The 20,700-nt window shown below is 39.0% G+C and overlaps 1 protein-coding gene across 2 annotated transcripts in view; it reads right to left on the bottom strand.

The window, feature by feature from the left end:
* The window catches only part of SLC10A7 (solute carrier family 10 member 7), a 250,502-nt gene that overhangs the window by 31,726 nt on the left and 198,076 nt on the right, over window positions 1-20,700 (bottom strand). For both annotated transcript variants that reach the window (XM_042935361.1, XM_042935362.1), the window contains 3 exons: window positions 19,961-20,044; window positions 10,196-10,361; window positions 9,195-9,246 (listed from right to left, as the gene is read on the bottom strand). In XM_042935361.1, the coding sequence (XP_042791295.1) occupies window positions 9,195-9,246; window positions 10,196-10,361; window positions 19,961-20,044 (302 nt within the window). The remainder of the gene's footprint in view (window positions 1-9,194; window positions 9,247-10,195; window positions 10,362-19,960; window positions 20,045-20,700) is intronic.

The raw sequence follows: 20,700 nt of genomic DNA, 5'->3' as shown, positions 1-20,700 counted from the left end.
GAAGACAGCTACCCCATAAGGTAGGCGACACAATATCCCACATACAGATGAGAACACTGAGGCACCCAGGAGGTGTGTAGCTTACCCAGGACCCTAGAGCTAGTAAGTGACATGGCCAGGATTTAAATCAAGTCTGGCTTCTGTGCCTATGCTCTTAACGGCCGTGTTCTACTATTGGTATGTAATAGGTCAAGCATTTAAAAATAAATCTCACTTAGCCAAAATCCATTAAATGTTATGGAGGACAGTACTGGTGAATATCAATTTTCAGATTTTCCATTTTAGAATATAAAGATTTAGAGAAAAAAAAAGATTTAGAGAACCAGATGCTAAAAGAAATGTCATTTTACTAATATTATTATTATATTATTATCATTATGCTTGATATGTTAGAAACTACTCCTTCCTGCAGAATCATCAGGATTTGAGGTACAGTAAGTCTATTCATTCCCTGCCCTGAACTGAGACAAATGGAATGAGTTAGCAAATGGAAAATGCTCCAGAACCTGACTTTGTGTGTACAGTTGCAGATCTAACAGTCTATCCAATTTTTAAGGATCTCTAAAGAAAGCAATCTCACCCCTTTCCTTAGTAACCTCATCCTCGCATATAACTTTTGTTGGGAGAAAAATCCTCTCTAAATCCATCCATGTATCCTGATTTCTTTGTTATATACTCACTGGAGGGGAGAAGGGCCTTCTCTTCCTCGTCCCCTGGGCACAGGTTAAGAGAATGTGGAAATGGGCCTTTGGTTTTCTCCCCTCTGAAAAGCCATGCGTGCTCACGCTTCCTAACTAACTAGTCTTACCTCCAGCTCTTTTTGGATAACAACTTTCCAAACTGAGTTTTTGGTGTCTCACCTCAGGGGAGGATTCTCCACAGATGTGTATCACTTGAGTATAATAAGATGACATTACTGTTTCCACATTTTATTTTCATATTTATATTGTGATAACACTCTTATTTTTTAAACATTGAACTACATGGCTGACATATTCCTTGATTTCTTTGTTCATCATGTAGGCCTAATGTGAAAGCAGCTGTGTGAGGTTCTGTCAATGCATGAAGGAAAGGAGCACAGATATACATATGCATATGTATATATATTTAAATTTTTTAAATGTTTATTTTTGAGAGAGAGAGAGACAGAAAGAATGGGGAAGGGGCAGAGAGAGAGGGAGACAGGCTCTAGGCCCTGAGCTGAGCTCAGGACAGAGCCCGACGCAGGGCTCGAACCCACAAACTGTGAGATTATGACCTGAGCTGAAGTTGGATGCTTAACCGACTGAGCCACCCAGGCACCCCTGTATATGTATATTTTAAAGTTTATTTATTTTGAGACAGAGAGAGATATAGGAAGGTCAAAGACACAGAATCCCAAGCAGGCTCTGCACTGTCAGCGCAGAGCCCAATGCAGGGCTCGAACTCACGAACCGTGAGATCATGACATGAGCTGAAACAAAGGGTCAGATGCTTAACAGACTGATCCACCCAAGTGCCTCTATCTATCTATCTATCTATCTATCTATCTATCTATCTATCTTTTTTTTTTTTTAAGAGAGGGGGATTGAGAAAGAGAAAAAGAGGGGGTGGGAGGATTATGGCACCAAAAAAAAAGATTATCTCAAGCTTGGCAGGGAATGGGGGATAATGATGGAGCACACAGAGAACCTTCTTGAAGGAAATTACAATTGAGCTGGGCTTCAAAGGTCAAGTTTAGATACGTGGCGGTGTGTATTTTAGGTAAGGGATAGTGAAACTGAAATCTGGGAGTCCAGGGGCAGCTGGCAAAGAGCAGTCTTCAGGCTGACTTGTATGAAGGGACGATGGCTGTGACCATGAGTGTGGACTTGACAAGACGGGCTAAGGAGATGGGAGGAGTAACCACTCAGTGTGGTATAAGACTGGCAATGATGAGGCTAGGCAGGAAGCAGAAGGCTGTAAGGGCCTGAAGAATCACAGTGACTGCAGAGATGGTGGTAAGAGACATGAAGACAGAAATAAAAGAACTTGTCAAATGTTGACTTCTGTGAAATATTTCCTCCCGGCAGCTTAAAAGCACACACTTTGGGGGCAGACGCACTTGAATTTCAATCCAGACCACCCTTTTCCTTATATATAAAATAGGGATAATACTGCCGGCTCCTGAGGGGAGGATAAATACCAATGTTTGTTAAGAATTTGGCACATCACGAGTGTTTAACACATGCTGGCTGATATTTTTTTTAAGGTTTTCATTTATTTTTGAGAGACAGAGAGAAAGAGAGGGAGAGAGAGAGAGAGAGCGCGTGCGTTCGCGTGCACATGAGTGGGGGAGGGGCAAAGAGAGAGAGGGAGACGTAGAATCCGAAGCAGGCTCCAGGCTCTGAGCTGTCAGCACAGAGCCTGACGCGGGGCTCGAACTCATGAACTATGAGATCATGACCTGAGCCGAAGTCGGACACTTAACCGACTGAGCCACCCAGGTACCTCTGCTAGCTGATATTTTTATTATTACTGTTGCTTTGAGAGAGGAGGAGGAATGAAAGAGAAATGATAAGCTTTCAGCACATAGGACTAAGAGGAACATGAGGGCATTAATGGAAATGGGGAACAGAAGAGGTGGCCCAACGGGGTCTGGGGAGGAGGCCAAGGAGTTGAGTGAACAGAATTTGCATTAGTGACAGGGCACCATGTTCTCAAGAAATCTGGGGAAGAGAAGGAAAAGGTCATGGGAATTTGAACATGACCATGCAGAAAGAGGGATGACATGGTGGGTAGAAACAACTGATGAAACCAGGTCTCCAGAGAGGCCTAAGAGGACCAGGCTGTGGGGCTAGCCTGAGGGGGGCTATTTCCCAGCCCATGAACTGGACACTAAAGAAGACAAGCTGAGCAGGAAATATGGAAAAATTTCTTGTAGAGAATGGGAAAGTGGAGGCAATTTATGTCAGAGATTTCATGTTCTTTGTAAATAAAGCATGAGGCACTTTGCTCATCCAGAGAGTCTGAGCTAATACTGAAGCCTGGGAACCTAAGAAGTCAGAAAAACTTGAAATGGGCAGACTGAGGAGTATGAAATATAGTCAGTTCACAACGAATAGAAACCTTCCACAGGAACAACTGCCCACCTGTGCTTGAGGAACATGTGACACAACAAACCACCTAGTTTGGGGCTGTTCTCCAGCAATGCTTATGGTGTTGGTCATGCTACAAAGGCCTTTTTGGTCTGTTGCTGCCTTTGTTGCCAACCCATTGCTGCTGCATGTGGACTATGCAGTTTGGTTTTTTCCGGGAGAGTCCGGCAATATACTTCTCCTTTAGTGAACTTGGTTCTGCTTCATATCATGCTCTTTTCCAGGCTATCGCACGTTCCCAGTGTGTCAAATCTCTCTGGCCAAGAAGGCTCTGATTTAACCTGGCGTTGGCTGACGTTCGGCAGAGCAACACTTACGGCGTGGCGAGAACTGCTTACTTGTCCTGCTCCGGGTAACGTGGCTGAAGCCAGGCCTGCACAGGGAGGTTTCCGGCCTGATGGGAGATGGAACGCCGCCCTGTCATTCTACGGACACAGGGTGCGTCAGCAGGGAGGGGGTGTCAGCACATAAAAGTGAACCGTTTAAGGGTAAAAACGAATATTCTCCCTAAATACTCTCTCTGGAAAGAAACTGACTGCTCCACATCACGGGTCTTGGGGAAAGCCGACAGAGCAGGTGCTCACTGAAGCCTCCATTCGTGACGAGGAAGACGATGGTGCCCATAAATCACCACAGCGGGAAGCACGGAGCGTTTTCCAGAGCACGTTACTCCCAGTATTTCCATCTTCTCAGAACAGCCTTATAAAGTAGAGGGTGTTATCATCGGATGCTTTTCCGAAAAGGGAATCTGAAGCACAAAGAGGGTAACTAACTTCTCTAGAGTCATACACACCTAGCAAGTAGGCTGCTCCGAATCAGAGACAAGTTCGCTTTCCGCAAAGGAAATTAAAGAAACGAAAACAAAACCCACCACGGAACTTAGTGGATGAGGGCAGCTATCTTGGTCAGTAACCTTCCTTCAGCCACGCCCTGTCAAGGGGCAACTTCATGGCAGAAGACGCCACCCAGGAAAATGAAGCACCCTTAAATAAATGTGCGTTATGTTTAAGTGGTAACGACTACAATTATTTTCGGTGATTAACATCTCTATTGTGTCCGCGCACACTCTTGAAAGGAATCCCATTACTATTTATTTTCTAACTCTACCTTCTCTCTTTTTAATATTGATTTTCTTTTTATCCCGTTTTTATAATTCTTTTGATCACTTCGGCTTCCCTTGAGCTGTTTATTTCCTTTTCTTCCCAATTGGTCTTTTTATTCTCTCTTACAGAGCTTTCAATCAGTGTTTTCCACATAATATTTATCTTGCCTTTCTCTGCAGTACTCACGAAGGAGAACATGTCAGAAGGTTTTACTAGTAGAATCACAGAATGTGGAGCAGAAAAGGTCCTCTGAGGGAGTTCCATGTAAGCCCACTGTGTTTTAGAGGAGGAAACTTCCATGTGAAATACTTTCCTTTGTTAACCTCTGTACTTGTGTTTTATCTTCACTTAATTTTAGGAGAAGACCTCATCTGTCATTAGCTGTGTGCCACTAAACAAGTTACCCAGAGCTCTGTGGCTTAGTGCCTCACGTGTGAAATGGTAAGACTTACTGTTAATACTAATACTTGTCTTCCTTCCCTCCGTCCCTAGCTCCTTCCTACTATACGCTCCGTCCCTACCTCTGTCCCTCCATCCCTCCATCCTGGCTACAATGAGAGGCCGTTTGAGACATCCAATTAAAAATGTACTGATAAGGGTGAAAACACCTATACAAATATTCAAATATTTGCTTCTTTTTCCCCCCTTTCTTTATGGTTTCTTTTGTCACTCTAGTGATACTCTGGGTTTCTGTTACTCTAGTTATCAGCTTTCCAAACTTTTACATATTTTTTTAAAGGCTCATAATTACTGCTTTCTTTTTCCAACCTTTTCAACATTTTTTTACATACTGTGACAGCTTCCCAAAGTTGCAGAAAGCTTAGGGTACTATGGACAGCTGCTATTGGTGTGATGAATCAGCTCTCATTCCCCAGCATCTGTGACAGTGTAATGCCAAAGAGAATGTGTTACAAAGCTAGAAATGCTAATTTCTTCTCTTCCATCGTTAGTTTTTGAAACAGTATAGATAAATTAGTTTGGTACAATAAATATTCGACAGTTGCTAACATTCATTGAACACTTAATGTATGCTAGGAATTAGGATGAGGACTTCGTGAGTGCATTATCCAATTCACCAAATGACCCTACGAGGTAGGCACTAATACTATCCCCATTTATAAATGAGGAATGACAGAAATCACAGAGTTATTAAACAGGATTGGAACTCATGTCTGTCTGATTCCAGAATTGGAATTTTTAATCCTGACATTATTTTGTGGACAGATAAATAAGAACACAGCATAGTAACTCTCAAATGTTCTTTTATTTTATTTTATTTATTTATTTTTCTCAAATTTATTTTAAATACTCAAAGTAGAAGTGTACTTTCCAGACACTAGAATGGTTAACACGTCAGGTCAGTAAATCTAAGAAATGTTAACCAGGTGGGAGGAGTGTTGTAAGAAAGTTGAATTTTCCAGGCTGGGTGTCTCCTGGTTTATGCTAACCTTACATCATCAGGGGTCAGTAGCATGCAGTATACAAAAAAAGACAGACCAGGAGGGTGCCTGGGTGGCTCAGGTGGTGAAATGTCCCACTCTTGATATGGGCTCAGGTCATGATCTCACAGTTCGTGGGATCGAGCTCCGCATTGAGCTCTGAGCTGACAGTGCGGAGCCTGCTTTGAATTCTCTCTCTCCCTCTCTCTCTCTGCTCCTCCCCCCCATATTCTCTCTCTCAAAATAAATAAATACACTTAAGAGAAAAAAAAGACAGACTGACGTCCATGTTGAGATTTTTGTCTCTTGATATCGGGGCTGGTTTTAGATTTAGTAAGTTGGTAAGAAATAGATGAAAAAGAAACCACAGGCTACTTTTACTAATTTTAAGTAGAAATGAATAAAAAGGAGGAAGAGAAAATGAAACTCAATAGAGTATAAACTGGTGGGCCTGAGTTTAAACCTCTGGTGTCTTTGACTAATTTGTTTGTGTGAGTGAACTGGAAGAATCCAGTTAAATACTATCTACCAATTCCCTAACCAAAGCAAGCACTTATGAATTTTAAAAGTAACTGAAGTAGTTTAGTGCAGTGGAAAAAGTATGGGCAAATGGCCAATGGCAATGGATTTCAATTCTACACGTACTATTTGCCATCTTTTATTAAACTACCAAAATCTTGGAGCGCCTGGGTGGCTCAGTTGGTTAAGCACCCGACTCTTGATCTTGGCTCAGGTCATGATCTCATGGTTTTTGAGATCGAGCCCCGTGTCACACTCTGTGCTGACAGTGCGGAGCCTGCTTGGGATTCTCTCTCTTTCCCTCTCTCTGCCCTTCCCCTGCTTGTGCTCTCTCCCTATCAAAATAAATAAACTTTGAAAAAGAAAAAAAAAACTACTAAAATCTGATTTTAGGCAAGTTATTAAACTAAACTACTCTTATGTATGGGGCCTCATCAGCAAAATATCAATAAAAATGTAGAGTATCACAGTCTTTGCTGTCAGACTTACATGAAAGAACATATGCATTGTCCCTAGCACAGTGCCTGGCACAGAGCAGGGCTCAATAACCATTGGTATCTTTCATTCCTCCAATAAAATCCTTAGGCACAATGAAGTCTCCTATAGTGAAGGGGGGGAAAAAAAAAGTAAAAACCATCTTCTAAATTTTGTTCAATTGAAAATTCCCCAAATTCTAATGGAATGCTTTGGGGGTATATAATCATTTTACTGAGGAGCAGGATTACAGCCACTCCCTATTCTGCTGTTTATCAAAGAATGTGCATTCTGACAGTGGGTCAGGCAGGTTCAAAATGCAACAGAACTTCATTGAAGGCAGAAAGAAAGGGTCTTAAAACCCCAAGGCCTTATGAAAATCCAGTCTACTCCACACTGAAAATTCTCAGTTTTAATTCAACCACTTGTCACGCCATTCCCAGCCCCATTCCTCCTTCAGCAATTCCTGTAGTGGCCACTCTGTGCTTTGCAAGATGTTTTCAGTCACTGACAGGATATATGCATCCTCCCCAGTCTGATGGGATAGAATGAATAAGTGCATCTGATTATTACTTCTGCCACAAGGATCAGGAAACAAACAGCTGGGGAAAGGCAAACATCTTTTCTAGGATGACATAACAAATCATTTACAAAAGAACTTTAAAATAGCTCCTACTCCTAGACTTACCCAATTAAGTCCCATTTTCTCGGTGCCTTAATGGCTCCAGGCTTTACTCTTACTTTATAAATCACAACCACAAGCTAGGGAAAATGGTTCAAATTACACCAATCAATAAATTTTTATTGACTGTTTACAATCAGCCAGCCTCATGCTGTACCAAGTGCTGTAAGAGCCAAGTGCCTAATGTGAAGCCTGAACCCTCCACGGCTCTGACACTGTTTCAGGCCTCAAAGACAACCCTTCTCCTCATGGCAACTTACTGCCATCACCTGGCAGTCTGGCCTAAGTCTGACCCTCTAGTTACTATTATTACTTAATCTTTTTTTTTTTTTTTTTTTAGTTTATTTACTTATTTTAAGAGAGAGAGAGAGAGAGAGAGAGAGAAAGGAGAAAGTGCGAGCAGGGTAGGGGCAGAGAGAGAGGGAGAGAGCCCCAAGCAGGATGCACACTGTCAGTGCAGAGCCTAACAAGGGGCTCAATCCCACAAACTGTGAGATCATGACCTGAGCTGAAATCAAGAGTTGGACACTTAACTGACTGAGCCACCCAGGTGCCCCTATTTTTCAGTCTTTTTCTACTCCCATTGTCCCACCGTGTGTGTGTGTGTGTGTGTGTGTGTGTGTGTGTGTGTGTGTCCACATTTGCATTATTGTTTTTTTCCCCACCAAGAACCTCCTCTCTGCATCTTGGTTTGCTGAATACTTAGCCATTCTTTATAACTCATGTCAAATCCCATCTCTTCCATGAAGCCTTGCTCCACCACTCTCGTTGGAAGTGCCTTCTTGAAGTGACTTCAGGATGGCTCACTGTCCATCCACTAAGAGTACGTATATCTAGTCTGCAAACTCATGCAAGATCAGAATCATCTCTTCTTTGTGGTATTCACTATGGTAACTTTCTCATACCGAGGGCTTAAGTAATGTCTGTTGAATATACAATACTAGTGTAAGAAGCTACATTAGAGGTGAGCCTTGAAGAACAAGAAAGATGGGCCAGGACACAGAGACCAATTTAATGAGGATAGCCTAAGCAAAGGACAGAAATGAGAATGCTTGAGGTTCCTCTAAGATACAGCAATGATTTTACCACAACCTGAAGCTTATACAGCATGAATGTTGGTAGTGGTTCACTTAGCTCCCCAAAATGAACTTCATTCTATAGGCACTGGAATCATCGAAGATCTCCGATAAGAGCTATCCTCAGAACTCTGAGTGACTAGAAACAGTACGAAATGCATAAGACAAGTTCACTTTAGAAATGAAGATACCTATAAGATATCCACTGCAATAGTCTAGGGAGAAAAGAGGCAACAAGAGCCTGAATTAGGGAAGTGGCTCTAGGAGCACAAACAATATTACACAGGTAGGATCAAGACATTTAAAAAATAAGGATGCAAAGGATTCCAGTCTGAGAGACTCTGTGGATGGTGATCCCATTAAAAATGAACAAATGAGAGAGAAAGGGGAAGTACTGGGGGGAAAAATTCATTCCATTTAGAATAGCTTGACACTGAGGTCTTGTTAAGACAGGTGAAAATATCTAAACGGTGAGTGATAAATAGTGCTGGAACTGAGGAAAAACATCCAAATGGCAGGTCCCACCTTGAAAACCATCATCAGGAAGCTGACAGCTCGAGCCAGCAGAATGGAGGAGGCTGCCTAAGCACGTGACGTGAATAGATGACACAAGAGCCACCGACAAGCTCTTTGGGAAGGTCTACAACCTGAGGGTGGCAGGAGCAAGCCGGAATGTCCAGAAGGTAGGAGAAAAGCCAGAACAGCAGAGCAGCATAGAAGCCAAGTAAATAGCATTATATGTCACTTAGAAAACCAACAACCACCAGAGATATTGTATCACTTACCTTGTTGAAAAGAGGAAGGTTAAAAGCATAAAACTCAGCTGAATAGAAAATACTGAAGAAGAAAAAAAACAAAAAAGATTGAATCTAAATTAGGGCTATAAAAATATCTGTAGCATATTTACTGGTCTGCTTAGTCTTATCTGAAACTTATGGAAGCTCAACTAGAAAGACAAACATACATTGCTAAACTGATAGAATCATTTAGGTTAGTGGGACTCAACCTGTTCTTCCTGAAGGAACGTATCCACAGATATAAATTATGATGTCTACTACTCTGCAAATCTGAAACCCTCTTTAAGACATGCTGATTTAATTTGTTCGATTTAGAAAGTGCTGGTTTTTGCTATGAGTATTTATAGGAAATGGCATAGCTGCAGTAGTGTATAATATATATTTTGGAATAACTTGTATTGATCTTAATGACAAAAGATTCTTAGGTATTATAATTACAAAAGTTGTCTTTGGTATTACAGGATCAATGGAATAAAAGGTTGATTTTTGATCCTGGCAGTTACTTGCGTTTCATAGTCTGCTGCTTCTGAAAATGACATGATATTACCTTGGGTATATATTTGAATAGAAAAGATGCCATAATATTCACATTTTAACTAATACAGCCAATTATTATACTTAGAAAATAATAGGATCAGATATTATACATCCTACTTGTAACCCACAATGAAGGGCAAGATTAGCTTAAAGTTACAGTAAAATAAATTGGCAAAAGAGTGCTCCATCTAACATTTGAATTTGACAGATATTGTGGCTTCTTTCATCTGGCATCAACTACTCTAAATCAGACACAAAAAACAAAGGGCATTAAGTCATAATCATAAATATATAACTGATGTCTTATTAAAGAACAGATACCTATGATAAAGCCGCTGAGCATATATAATACGAAGCTCAGTATTCCTTGCTAATCAAATTAACACAGATCACTACACTCTGCTTCTGAGAAGCATGAGGGGTTGGCAGGGATATTTCGGCTTCCAACTTACTTATGAACAGTACGAGAAGAAGGCTGAATTTATCCAGGTCAATATTTGGGTTAGAGAATGTGTCACAGAAGGTTGTGTAGATGATCGTGAGGAGCACGCAGCTGCTGACAGCACCAAAAGGCGGCTTCTTTCTTTCGAGCCAATCCTTGATGTACCTTCGGACGATCTGAAACATAGAGATCAACAGGTTGCCTCTTTTCGAAGATGTAGAGAGTTGAACTGGGCATCACAAAGTGATTCTGACAGCAGAAAGACATAAAGGAAAGAGAGTAATTTGGATGATGGCCACAGTGGATTTCAAAGCTTCCCTGCCACATCACCCTTCTTCTGGGGGATTTAACATTTGTAGTGCAACTACCACTGGTGTCCATAATGAGAGTGTATTTTCAACTGCATTCAAATCCATCCTTAATCATGCCAAATGCTCTTTGCTAGCTGTCACTGAGACATGCCCATTAAGCCTCCCCAAAGTTTATCTCCTCTGTTGATCCTAATGGATGTGTGTAATTATCACAGTCCCCTTGGCCTCAACAGACAATTCCAAGTGCAACTTTGGGAATCTTAAAAATCTGACATCTTCAAGAATTTCAAGACAGTAGATAATCGAAAGTGATCCATGGAACATATTAATATTTAAAATGCAAGCAATGCACCAGAAGTTTTTAATTAAATTATAACTCATGCTTGAAAAGCAAAAGTGCATGTGTTGTGGGAGTTTAAATAATTCAAACTCCGAATATCTAGAGTTTTTGTGAATCCAAAGACAAATGCCATTTGCATGCTTTTAGAATTCCAGAATTAACACTTAAAAATGAATAAACCTGTCCTAAGTTTCCTACAAAAGTTACACAGCAATCCTCTCTTACTTAAAAATCAAATCAGAGATTTAAAATCAGGACAGGCTGAATATTGCCTGGATATGAAACTGGATAACATTTGCCTGGATATAAAAGTGAACCACTCTATTTAAAATCGTACACTTTTGAAAAAAGCTGAACAAACCCTGTAAGAAGGACTATAGTTGAGACATATTAAGTTTCGAGTCACTCGTTATCCTGCATAATTGAACATGAGATTTCACAACAGGCTGAATTACCATGATCCATTAGCAATAATGAGGTCAGGGAACTTCTCCTGACAATGCTGATGGGGTTCTGTCATCTTCTGCTCTGTGGCTAAAAAGGTTTAATTCGCAATGGAGCATACCTTCATGGATACTCAAGAACAGAGTAAACTACTCTCAAGAGAACCTTTTGACAAATGGCTATTAGATCAACTTCATCCATTCTCAAGGACTCTGTAAGTGAAATACCAGTATTAATAAAGGGAGACCAGTTGGAATCAAGTACAGGTACAAAACCTCGGTGGTTGGGTGGGGTGGGAATGAAAGAGAAAGTCTTTTATATATATGTAGATAAATCGTGGTTAAATATTTTAACAAACAGATCTTTAATTAAAATAATAGCTGGATTTATTTTAAAAAATTATGTTTTTTTCTTTTTGTAGATGTGATCCCAAACCACAGTGATTGATCTGGTGTTCATTTCTTTCTATGAAGTTAACATGCAGTACAGTATAGGGATGCCTGACCGGCTCAGTTGGTAGAACATGTGTCTCTTGATTTGGGGGTTGTGAGTTCAAACCCCATATTGGGCATAGAAACTACTTTTAAAAAATGTAGTAAGGTATACAGAAGTAAGAGCAGTTCTGTCACAGAGTGTTATGACTGATGCATTAGAACACAAATTTTGGAAAATAGTGCTTGAGCTCCCCAGATGGCCCCATGTTGAGATATGTCCCCATGTAGGTGGTTGCTTATTAGAAGACTACAGAGATTTCATCTAAAAGATCATTTTATAATCTGTTGTGTTTGGTAGCATAAATCTAGTAGTTGCTCAAATTTTTTACAACTCAACTCCTTTAGGAACTAAAATAAATGGAAATTACACAGAGCTATTGAAACTGATGCTGTCCTCCAATCTTGTTTGCATATACAGTGCTTAAAGATACAAAAGTCCTCTCTGCAATAGTTATAGAATGTATGATCCCAATTCCCAAAGTAGAAGTGTCTCCTCCCACCACTGACCTCTCTGACAAAATAAAAAGATAAATATGAATGAGGTATAACTTTGAAGTCAAAGCCATTTTAAAAACCAAGAAGAAAAATCCCTAATCAATCGACTTTATAAGCTGCAATTTGGCTTAGTCAACCTAATTACATCTTTCTTCAAGTTTTTTTTTTAAGTTCATTTATTTATTTTGAGAGAGAGAATGCACACCCGAGCAGGGGGCAGGATGGTGGGGGGAAGCAGAGAGAGAGAGAGAGGGAGAGAAAGAGAATCCCAAGCAGGCTTCACACTGTCAGCACAGAGCCCAACGTGGGGCCTGAACCCAGGAATCGTGAGATCATGACCTGAGCAGAAATCAAGAGTAGGATGCTCAACTTTCTGAGCCACCCAGGTGCCCCTATTATGTCTTTCTTCAATACGAAGTACTTACAGTCTCATAGTATAGTGGGACTCTTTCAATATGTCAAGAAACATGGACCCCTAAGTCCTGCATCCTCCTAAGCCAAAATATCTTTCTTTTAAACACATCAATGTGCTAACGCTGGTTACTTAATCTCGATACAGAAAACAAGTAGAAAGTTGGAAATTAGACAGACCCACAAGTGAAACAATAACCCTAGGGGAAAACAGATTGTCTTTCACTGTTTTTAGTCTTATAGTGATATTTGTCTGTGTTTCCTAAGTAAACCATATTATATCTTGCCAGGCTCCAAAGAGATTTTCTATCTTCTTCTAAAATTAAGTTCACAAAGCAGCTGCTTTTGTACCATGTAGCAAGAAAAAGGTTAAAACCTTTCATAAACTACTGGGTGAAGTAGTGTTGATATGCCTTAAAGATATGCTTTGGATATAAACTTCGAGAAACCTCCTCTTCTCTTCATTCAGCCACTTATACTTTTGACAGAATCATCCTCCATTTGTCAAGAATCCATGTCATTTTAAAATTCTCCAAATTTCTTTGCCTTGTAGAAACAGTTAATAACCTTATAGGAAACAAGCCTTTGCTAGAGATAGCAACCCAACCTGACAGAGATGCCTCAGAAGAGGGGGGAGTGGGGAAAGTCAGGATGAGGTGGGAAAAGGCATCTTCCTAAAGTGGCCAGGTGTAGCTTTTCTTCAGAATTTATTCTAATTCATCTGTACCTTCTACACAGCTCAAAGAAACTCAGACATTCAACATTAGTTGACAAAACCTCATTGACTTGCTTTTCCCTATGGAGAGGGAAGGAAAAACATCTTCCCCAAGGAGCTATTTATTGTCTCACTTTCTTCATTTTGATTTGATTTGATTTTTATTGTTTAAAATTTACATCCAAATTAGTTAGCATATATAGTGCAACAATGATTTCAGGAGTAGATTCTTTAGTGCCCCTTACCCATTTAGCCCATCCCCCACTCCCACAACCCCTCCAGTAACCCTCAGTTTGTTCTCCATATTTATGAGTCTCTTCTGTTTTGTCCCCCCTCCCTGTTTTTATATTATTTTTGTTTCCCTTTCCTTATGTTCATCTGTTTTGTCTCTTAAAGTCCTCATATGAATGAAGTCATATGATTTTTGTCTTTCTCTGACTGACTTATTTTATTTTATTTTATTTTATTTTATTATTTTTTTTTTAATATATGAAATTTACTGTCAAATTGGTTTCCATACAACACCCAGTGCTCATCCCAAAAGGTGCCCTCCTCAATACCCATCACCCACCCTGTCCTCCCTCCCACCCTGCCCTCCCTCCCACCCCCCATCAACCCTCAGTTTGTTCTCAGTTTTTTAACAGTCTCTAATGCTTTGGCTCTCTCCCACTCTAACCTCTTTTTTTTTTTTTTTTTTTTTTTTTTCCTTCCCCTCCCCCATGGGTTTCTGTTATGTTTCTCAGGATCCACATAAGAGTGAAACCATATGGTATCTGTCTTTCTCTGTATGGCTTATTTCACTTAGCATCACACTCTCCAGTTCCATCCATGTTGCTACAAAAGGCCATATTTTAAATTAAACACCAGGAAGGGTTAAAGGGAAACTCAGATCTGACCCCCAGTACTTCTAATAAGCGAAGCCACATATCAATTACTTTATGACCTCCAAGCTGGAAACCTGAGAAGATATGTCTTAGGTGAAGAATACTAATATACTGAGATAACAGAGAAGTGTAATATTCATCATTTTAGTTTTCTCCAATTTTTTCCAGGGTATTTTCATGCTTTTTTCCTTCTACTCTGTCTTTATACTTATAAATTGATTTTTGAGTGGGGATATATGACGGATAATTTTTCATATTAAGTCTGAATTTTAAAGATTTATTTTGCTTCAAGGTGACTTTAGGTTGTTTCTTCAATTTTTATCCTCGATTCCACTGAATCCATATATTTTCATAAAGTGTTTTGTGTTTTCTTTAATAGTCTGTTGAAATGTAGAGGTAGGTATACAAAATCGAATCCAATTTATGTAACACTTTTCTTTAAAAATATTTTCATTAAATATTGAGTAGATTAAGAATAATATCTGTATACTTTCTTAAAAAGCATAAACAATAAAAATACATGGGAACAGTAAACACCCATCATCTACTTAAGTATTATTTAATTTCCGTCTCACGAGAGAAGTTGTGCAGATATTATCCTGCTCAGTTTACAGTCCGTAACAAAGGCACAGAGAGCCCAAACAACTTGCATATAATGTTAAAAGGTCAGTGAGGGGGATATGAGCAGGAATATCACCTCTGCCTCCTCAGGAAACAACAGCATAATGGTTAAAGTTATAGACTTTGGAGCTTCTTTATAATCTTGGGCAAATTCCTTAACTTTCCTGTGCCTCATCTGTAAACTGGATATAGTAGTAGTCACAGGGAGGATTAAGTCATTAAATAAACAAATGTCTCAGAAACAGGGCCTGTACATGGTGAATAATGGCTGTTCTTATTTCCAAGTCCCAGTTTGCTGATGTTTCTATCACAACACTGTTTACCAGTATATCCCACTGCATAATGTAACAGCTTCTTTTCTCTCAAAGCCATTCAAGTGAAGTAATGAAAATAGTTCATATCTAATATAATTTTGTAAGTACAAAGTTTTACTAGCATTAATAACATTACCTTCAGCTTTAGCCAAAGACTATGAAAAGCCAATCTCAAAAGTTTACAGAAAAAAAATGGGGTTTAGTGTGCTGTTTTGAAAAGTATTTTTCAGAGGTGGTGGGTATTCTGTTTCATTAACATTTATTCGTAACTCTCTCAATATAATGCATGAAATAAGTATTTGTCACAGGGATTTAGATGTATTGAAGGTTTTATAAAGAAAAAAGAAATATACAATAACACCATTGTATTTATTTCTAGACATATTGCAGTCAGTCAATAATGATTTCAACCGAAAAGAAGTACTGTATGGAGAAAACACACATACACACAAAATAAAATTAAATTAACTCTCAGAAATATAAAAAGTAAAAAATTAAATGATAAAGTTTTATCATCACTAAAAGTTGAAGGAAAATATTTTCAACTCACCCTTCCTGGTCTTTTTCTTTTCCCTCTTCTTCCCATTGTTTATTTAAAAGGTAATGATAAAAATCTCATTTTAAAATTTAGATTAAAAAAGACTAATTTTAAAATGATAAAAATCTCATTTAAATAGAAATATTTACTTTCATAATGTGGCGTCTCTAGTTATAATTGAGAAATGAGACCACCTTGCCTCAGCTACTTCCTCTGAAGAAGTATATATGAGCCTTTCTAAGATCCTCAAAGATCACATCACAAAGTCCAGGGGAATCAACTGATTGCAAACAAATACAGAGATAAAGAAGCAGAAAATGTCCCCAGTATCACAGAGCTTATATTCTATTTAAGAAGATAAATAGGAAGCAAAAACAATAAACAAATCAACAAGAGGGAGATAATGATCCCTACTAAGTAGGATGATATGAGAGTGACTGCTGTGAACAGGCAGCCACTGGAGGAGGGGTAAGGAAAGGTCTTTCTGCGAAGGTGAAAGGTGAGGTATTCCAAGCAGAAGTAACAGTTGGTGCAAAGCTTCTAAGGCAGGATCAAAGTTGGCATGTTTGAGAAACAGAAGCAAAAGGTCAGTGAAACCCAAGTGAAATGGGCAAGTGGAAGAGTATTAGGGGAAGTAAAAGAGACCTGAAAATAGAAGATAGGGTGACATAATCTTGTAAAGAAGCAGAGTAGGATTTCTAGGAAGTGTTAAGTGACATTTTAAATTTGGGGTCATAAATCTGAAACAAGAGGAGACCAATTATGTGTTTTTCTCCAGTAGAGCTGGAGATCTAGGTAAAATAGCTGCCGGGGGTTTCATGAAGGTAAGTTCAAAGTTTTTTTCAGCCAATCTTTTTATACAGCTCACACCGTACTATTGAGTGTGAATAATAGAGTATATTGAATATACTAATATTGAATATTAGTATTCTAGCTATACTAGTATATATAGTATACTAGCTATTGAATATACTAATAGAGTCTCTGCTTCTAGGAAGCTCACAGGTCAATTATAATCTCTCCTGATGAATTTATGAATCAAGTACAATGGGAGAACTGGCATTTAGTCTAGATCAGGGGAGTTGGAGCAGGTTGACTGCACACCAGAAGGCGTCTATATACTGAGTCTTATGGGATGAATAGCAGTTTGCTGGTGGAAAAGATGGGAACCATAAGCCTTTGAAAAACAGAGAGCAGTGAAGGGGAATGAGCAGGTGAGAGAGTGGAGCACAAGTGGCCTGGCACGGGACGTGCCATCACGAAGGGGATGGTGGGAGGTGACACTGAGGAAACAGGGTGGGGCCAGACTGTGAAGGGTTTTGTGAGTCACACAAGGAATGGGCGTTTTTAAGGAGAAGAACAAGATAATCTGATTTGTTTTTTAGGGTTATCCTGGAGGCAGTGAAGACACTGGTTGGGAATCAGAAGAGGCTTAGGGCAGAGAGACACTCTGAAAGTGCAATAATTTAGATGAGAGATGACAAAGTGGTGGCATCCTCTCTGGCAGTGTGAATGAGGTCCCAGAGGCCAGACTGAACGATTTCTGAGGCAGAAATGGAGACGTTTAGTGACTGCCTGGATGTAAGGGAGTGAGGATGTACAGACAAAGAGGAGGCAGGGTGGCTACTAAAGCTGGAGACTGGGGGTGTGATTGTTAATTCCTAAGACTAGAATACAAGAGGTGGGCAGGTATATGTAAACGTTTTCCTCTTTGAAAAAAGCCATTAAAGGACTGTGGTACTAGAAGATAGACAAAGGGTTTTTTGGTCCATATGTTTTAAGCCAAACATTTATTAACAGAGATATTTCCAAGATCCACTAAGAAAAGAATATATGATCCTCAGGTTATATGGAATTATTTTCAGAACCGAGAAAACAAGTATGGGTTTAAACTAACAGTATCCACAGCTTGAACTCTCTAGAGCTGAGAAGGGCAGGTGGGTTCTGTTATGCTTCTATAAGACAGCATTTCCCTTACTGATCACAAAACTCTCACCTATTCATTCCCTTGCTCACCCATTCCACACTTATTTATTGGGTGCCTATGGTCTGTGTATGTAATGGTAAACAAGACAAATATGGCTCCTGTACTCAGGAAGCTTATAGTCTAATGCAGGAGACAAACAGTTAACAAGCAAACAAAAGGTAAGTATATATTGTGGCAAAGGTCAAGAAAAGAATCAAGGTGCTACAATAAAGAGCAACGAGGGAGGGGAGCCTGGGTGGCTCAGTCAGTTCAGCGGCCAACTCTGGATTTTGGCTCAGGTCATGGTCTCATGGTTCGTGGGTTTGAGCCCCACATTGGGCTAGGCAGGGGACATAATATTTATCCAGAATACCTGTGACGTGAGCAGCACTGTAGGAGAAGTAGTTTTCCAAGTATCATTATATATATATATATATATATATATATATATATATATATATATATTTTTTTTTTTTTTTTTTTTTTTTTTTTTTTTTTTTTTTTTTTTTTTTAATTTTTTGAGAGAGAGATAGAGCACACAAGCAGGGGAGGGGGCAGAGGGAGAGAGAAAGAGAATCTTAAGCAGGCTCCATGCTCAGTGTGAAGCCTGTAGCAGGACTCAATCCCACGACCCTGGGATCATGACCTCAGCCAAAATCTAGAGTTGTATGCTTAACCAACTAAGCTACCCAGGCACCCTTCATTCTATATTTAATTAAATGGTATTCTTCGACTACTTTTAAGTCTTTCCCTTTAACCCTAAACTTAGTCCATTTTCTAAGTATAGCATGAAAGTTAAAAAAAAAAAAAATGGGGGCATGTAGTGGATGCTGTACGTTTGATTGAAGTGTTTATTCCCATATCTGCAGGGCATGTTGGTTGTCCCAAAGATCTCAGTTGAGTGCCTCTATGGGAATTGCTGCTAAGACAGCAGACTCTCTCAAGGTTATACCTCTGACGGGGAGTGGAGGGAAGCAAGTACCTAATGCCTAGTCAGTGCAAGAGTATAAAGACTGGGCACTCTTGTCTTAGACAGGATGACTCTGAGGGATCAGAGCAGCTAGAGGCCTTTGCTGGAACTACATCATCCTGCACCTCCTCCCCGTCCTACTTTTCTTACTTTCCCAAAGGTGTTCACCCCAAGGGTATTCCCCCAGCCAACTTCCTGCATGGAAACCTGTGTCTCACACGGTTTCCCAGAGAACCTAGCTAAGACAGTGTGTAAATATTACATGTCTGTACATGTAACACATTATTTATAGTTAATATTTCAAATTATTTATAGTTAATTATTTACGGTTAATATTTCAAGGAGTTGCTTCTTGTTTAGTATTGACAGGGAATTTGAAAATGACGATGCCAGGCTCTATGGTGAAAACTTTCTATGCATCCACTTTTAATTTAATCCTCACAACAACTCCTTGAGATAGGTACTATCATTATATAATCTGATAAATTATGAACCTGGAGCTAAGGAGATAAAATGACCTGCCCAAGGTCACACAGCAAATAAAAAGTAGAACTAAGAACTAGAGTCTAGTTGCTCTTAAACCAACATTTGTACTTTTAACATACAGTGTTTTCCTGAGATTCACTGAGATTCACTCATTTTAGTAGTACAATTCTGTGCTCCATTACAGTGTTTTTAAATTTGCATGTTATAATTCAATTATGTGCTTATTATTAACTTGCTATAAGAGGTTAAATATAAGGATTTCTCCTATTAGTCTAATTCAATAAGAATGACAAAGGAAATGAAATTTTCTAAGATCTAATTTTAAGAGCTAATAGAATTAAATGTTTATTTTATTAATTACATGATCACAAGTATGATCACTGCTATTGAAGAGAGCTGTGAGGAAGCCAGCCAGCCAGATGCTTTTTCCCCAACAATAGTCATAAGTGCTGAGACTTTATCAGAAGGAGAATAAGGAAATGATTTACTAAGTATTTTTAAGCGAGCTATGTAGTTACAAAGCAGAGATAATAAATTAAAACAATCAAGATTCTGTGCAGGCATCCCTATATAAAGCTCTCTGCAAAGCAGATTGATATTAAATAAAGAAATAAAAATATGGGTATATTGTGATTGATGAAACCTTGTGTTTCACGGTCTTATATTTTCTTTTAACTGTCTCTTCCTCTGGCTATCTTTTGCCTCAGTTGTCCTGACATTACATGAGAATTCACAATTTGATTCACACACAAAAAAAGAATAGATGAAATTGGAGGGAGACCTTACCTGTCCAATAATGAGAGGAACCACAACAGTCATAAAAAGCTGAGAAAAAATAGATGTAAAAGGCACAGAAGAGGATGAGCCAAGCTGCAAAACAAGAATATAAGAGGAGTTAGAATTACTTTGAAGTGGTTACCAAATATCGCTGTTAGTTAAATGGCACAGTAAGTGAATTCTCTCACAGCCACCAAAAATTGGGTAGCTACATACAAACAGCAAGTGAAGTTACTTTTAATTTTCTGAATTTAGCACACAATAGACTGAGTAATTTAATACATAATTTTTATTGGGAAACTACCATTGAGGGAAAATGGTAACTATGTTTTTGCAATTAACTTGAATTGCTTATTATTAAATACATTGCTGATTAGTAAAGTCATTCTTTGTTCATACTGTCCATAATCATGGCAATCTATTTCACCTATAATCCACAGTTTGTATGCTTTCTATTTCACTTGTCTGTAGATCCCTAAGACAAACATACTGTGTCTCATTATTCTCTTATCAAGATCACATTTCTATGTATGCAAATGAAATAGTTTCTAACTTTTCTACTTCAAAACAGAGCCAATGAATCTCCTATACCTTTAAAATTTACTCTTACACAAAATCTAGGAAACGGGAATTCTTGGAACATAAATTATTTTTCAACGTAAAGTTTCAGTGTATCTCTCTTTTTGCCTCCCTCCTCATTTTTTGGTTCGTCCTTACTAATGATGGCACTCTGGGCTTCATAAAGATTT

Source organism: Panthera leo, chromosome B1, assembly GCF_018350215.1.
Source record: "Panthera leo isolate Ple1 chromosome B1, P.leo_Ple1_pat1.1, whole genome shotgun sequence".
NCBI lineage: Eukaryota > Metazoa > Chordata > Mammalia > Carnivora > Felidae > Panthera > Panthera leo.
The sequence above is the reverse complement of the archived record's forward strand: the minus strand, read 5'-3'. Positions and strand labels throughout refer to the sequence as shown.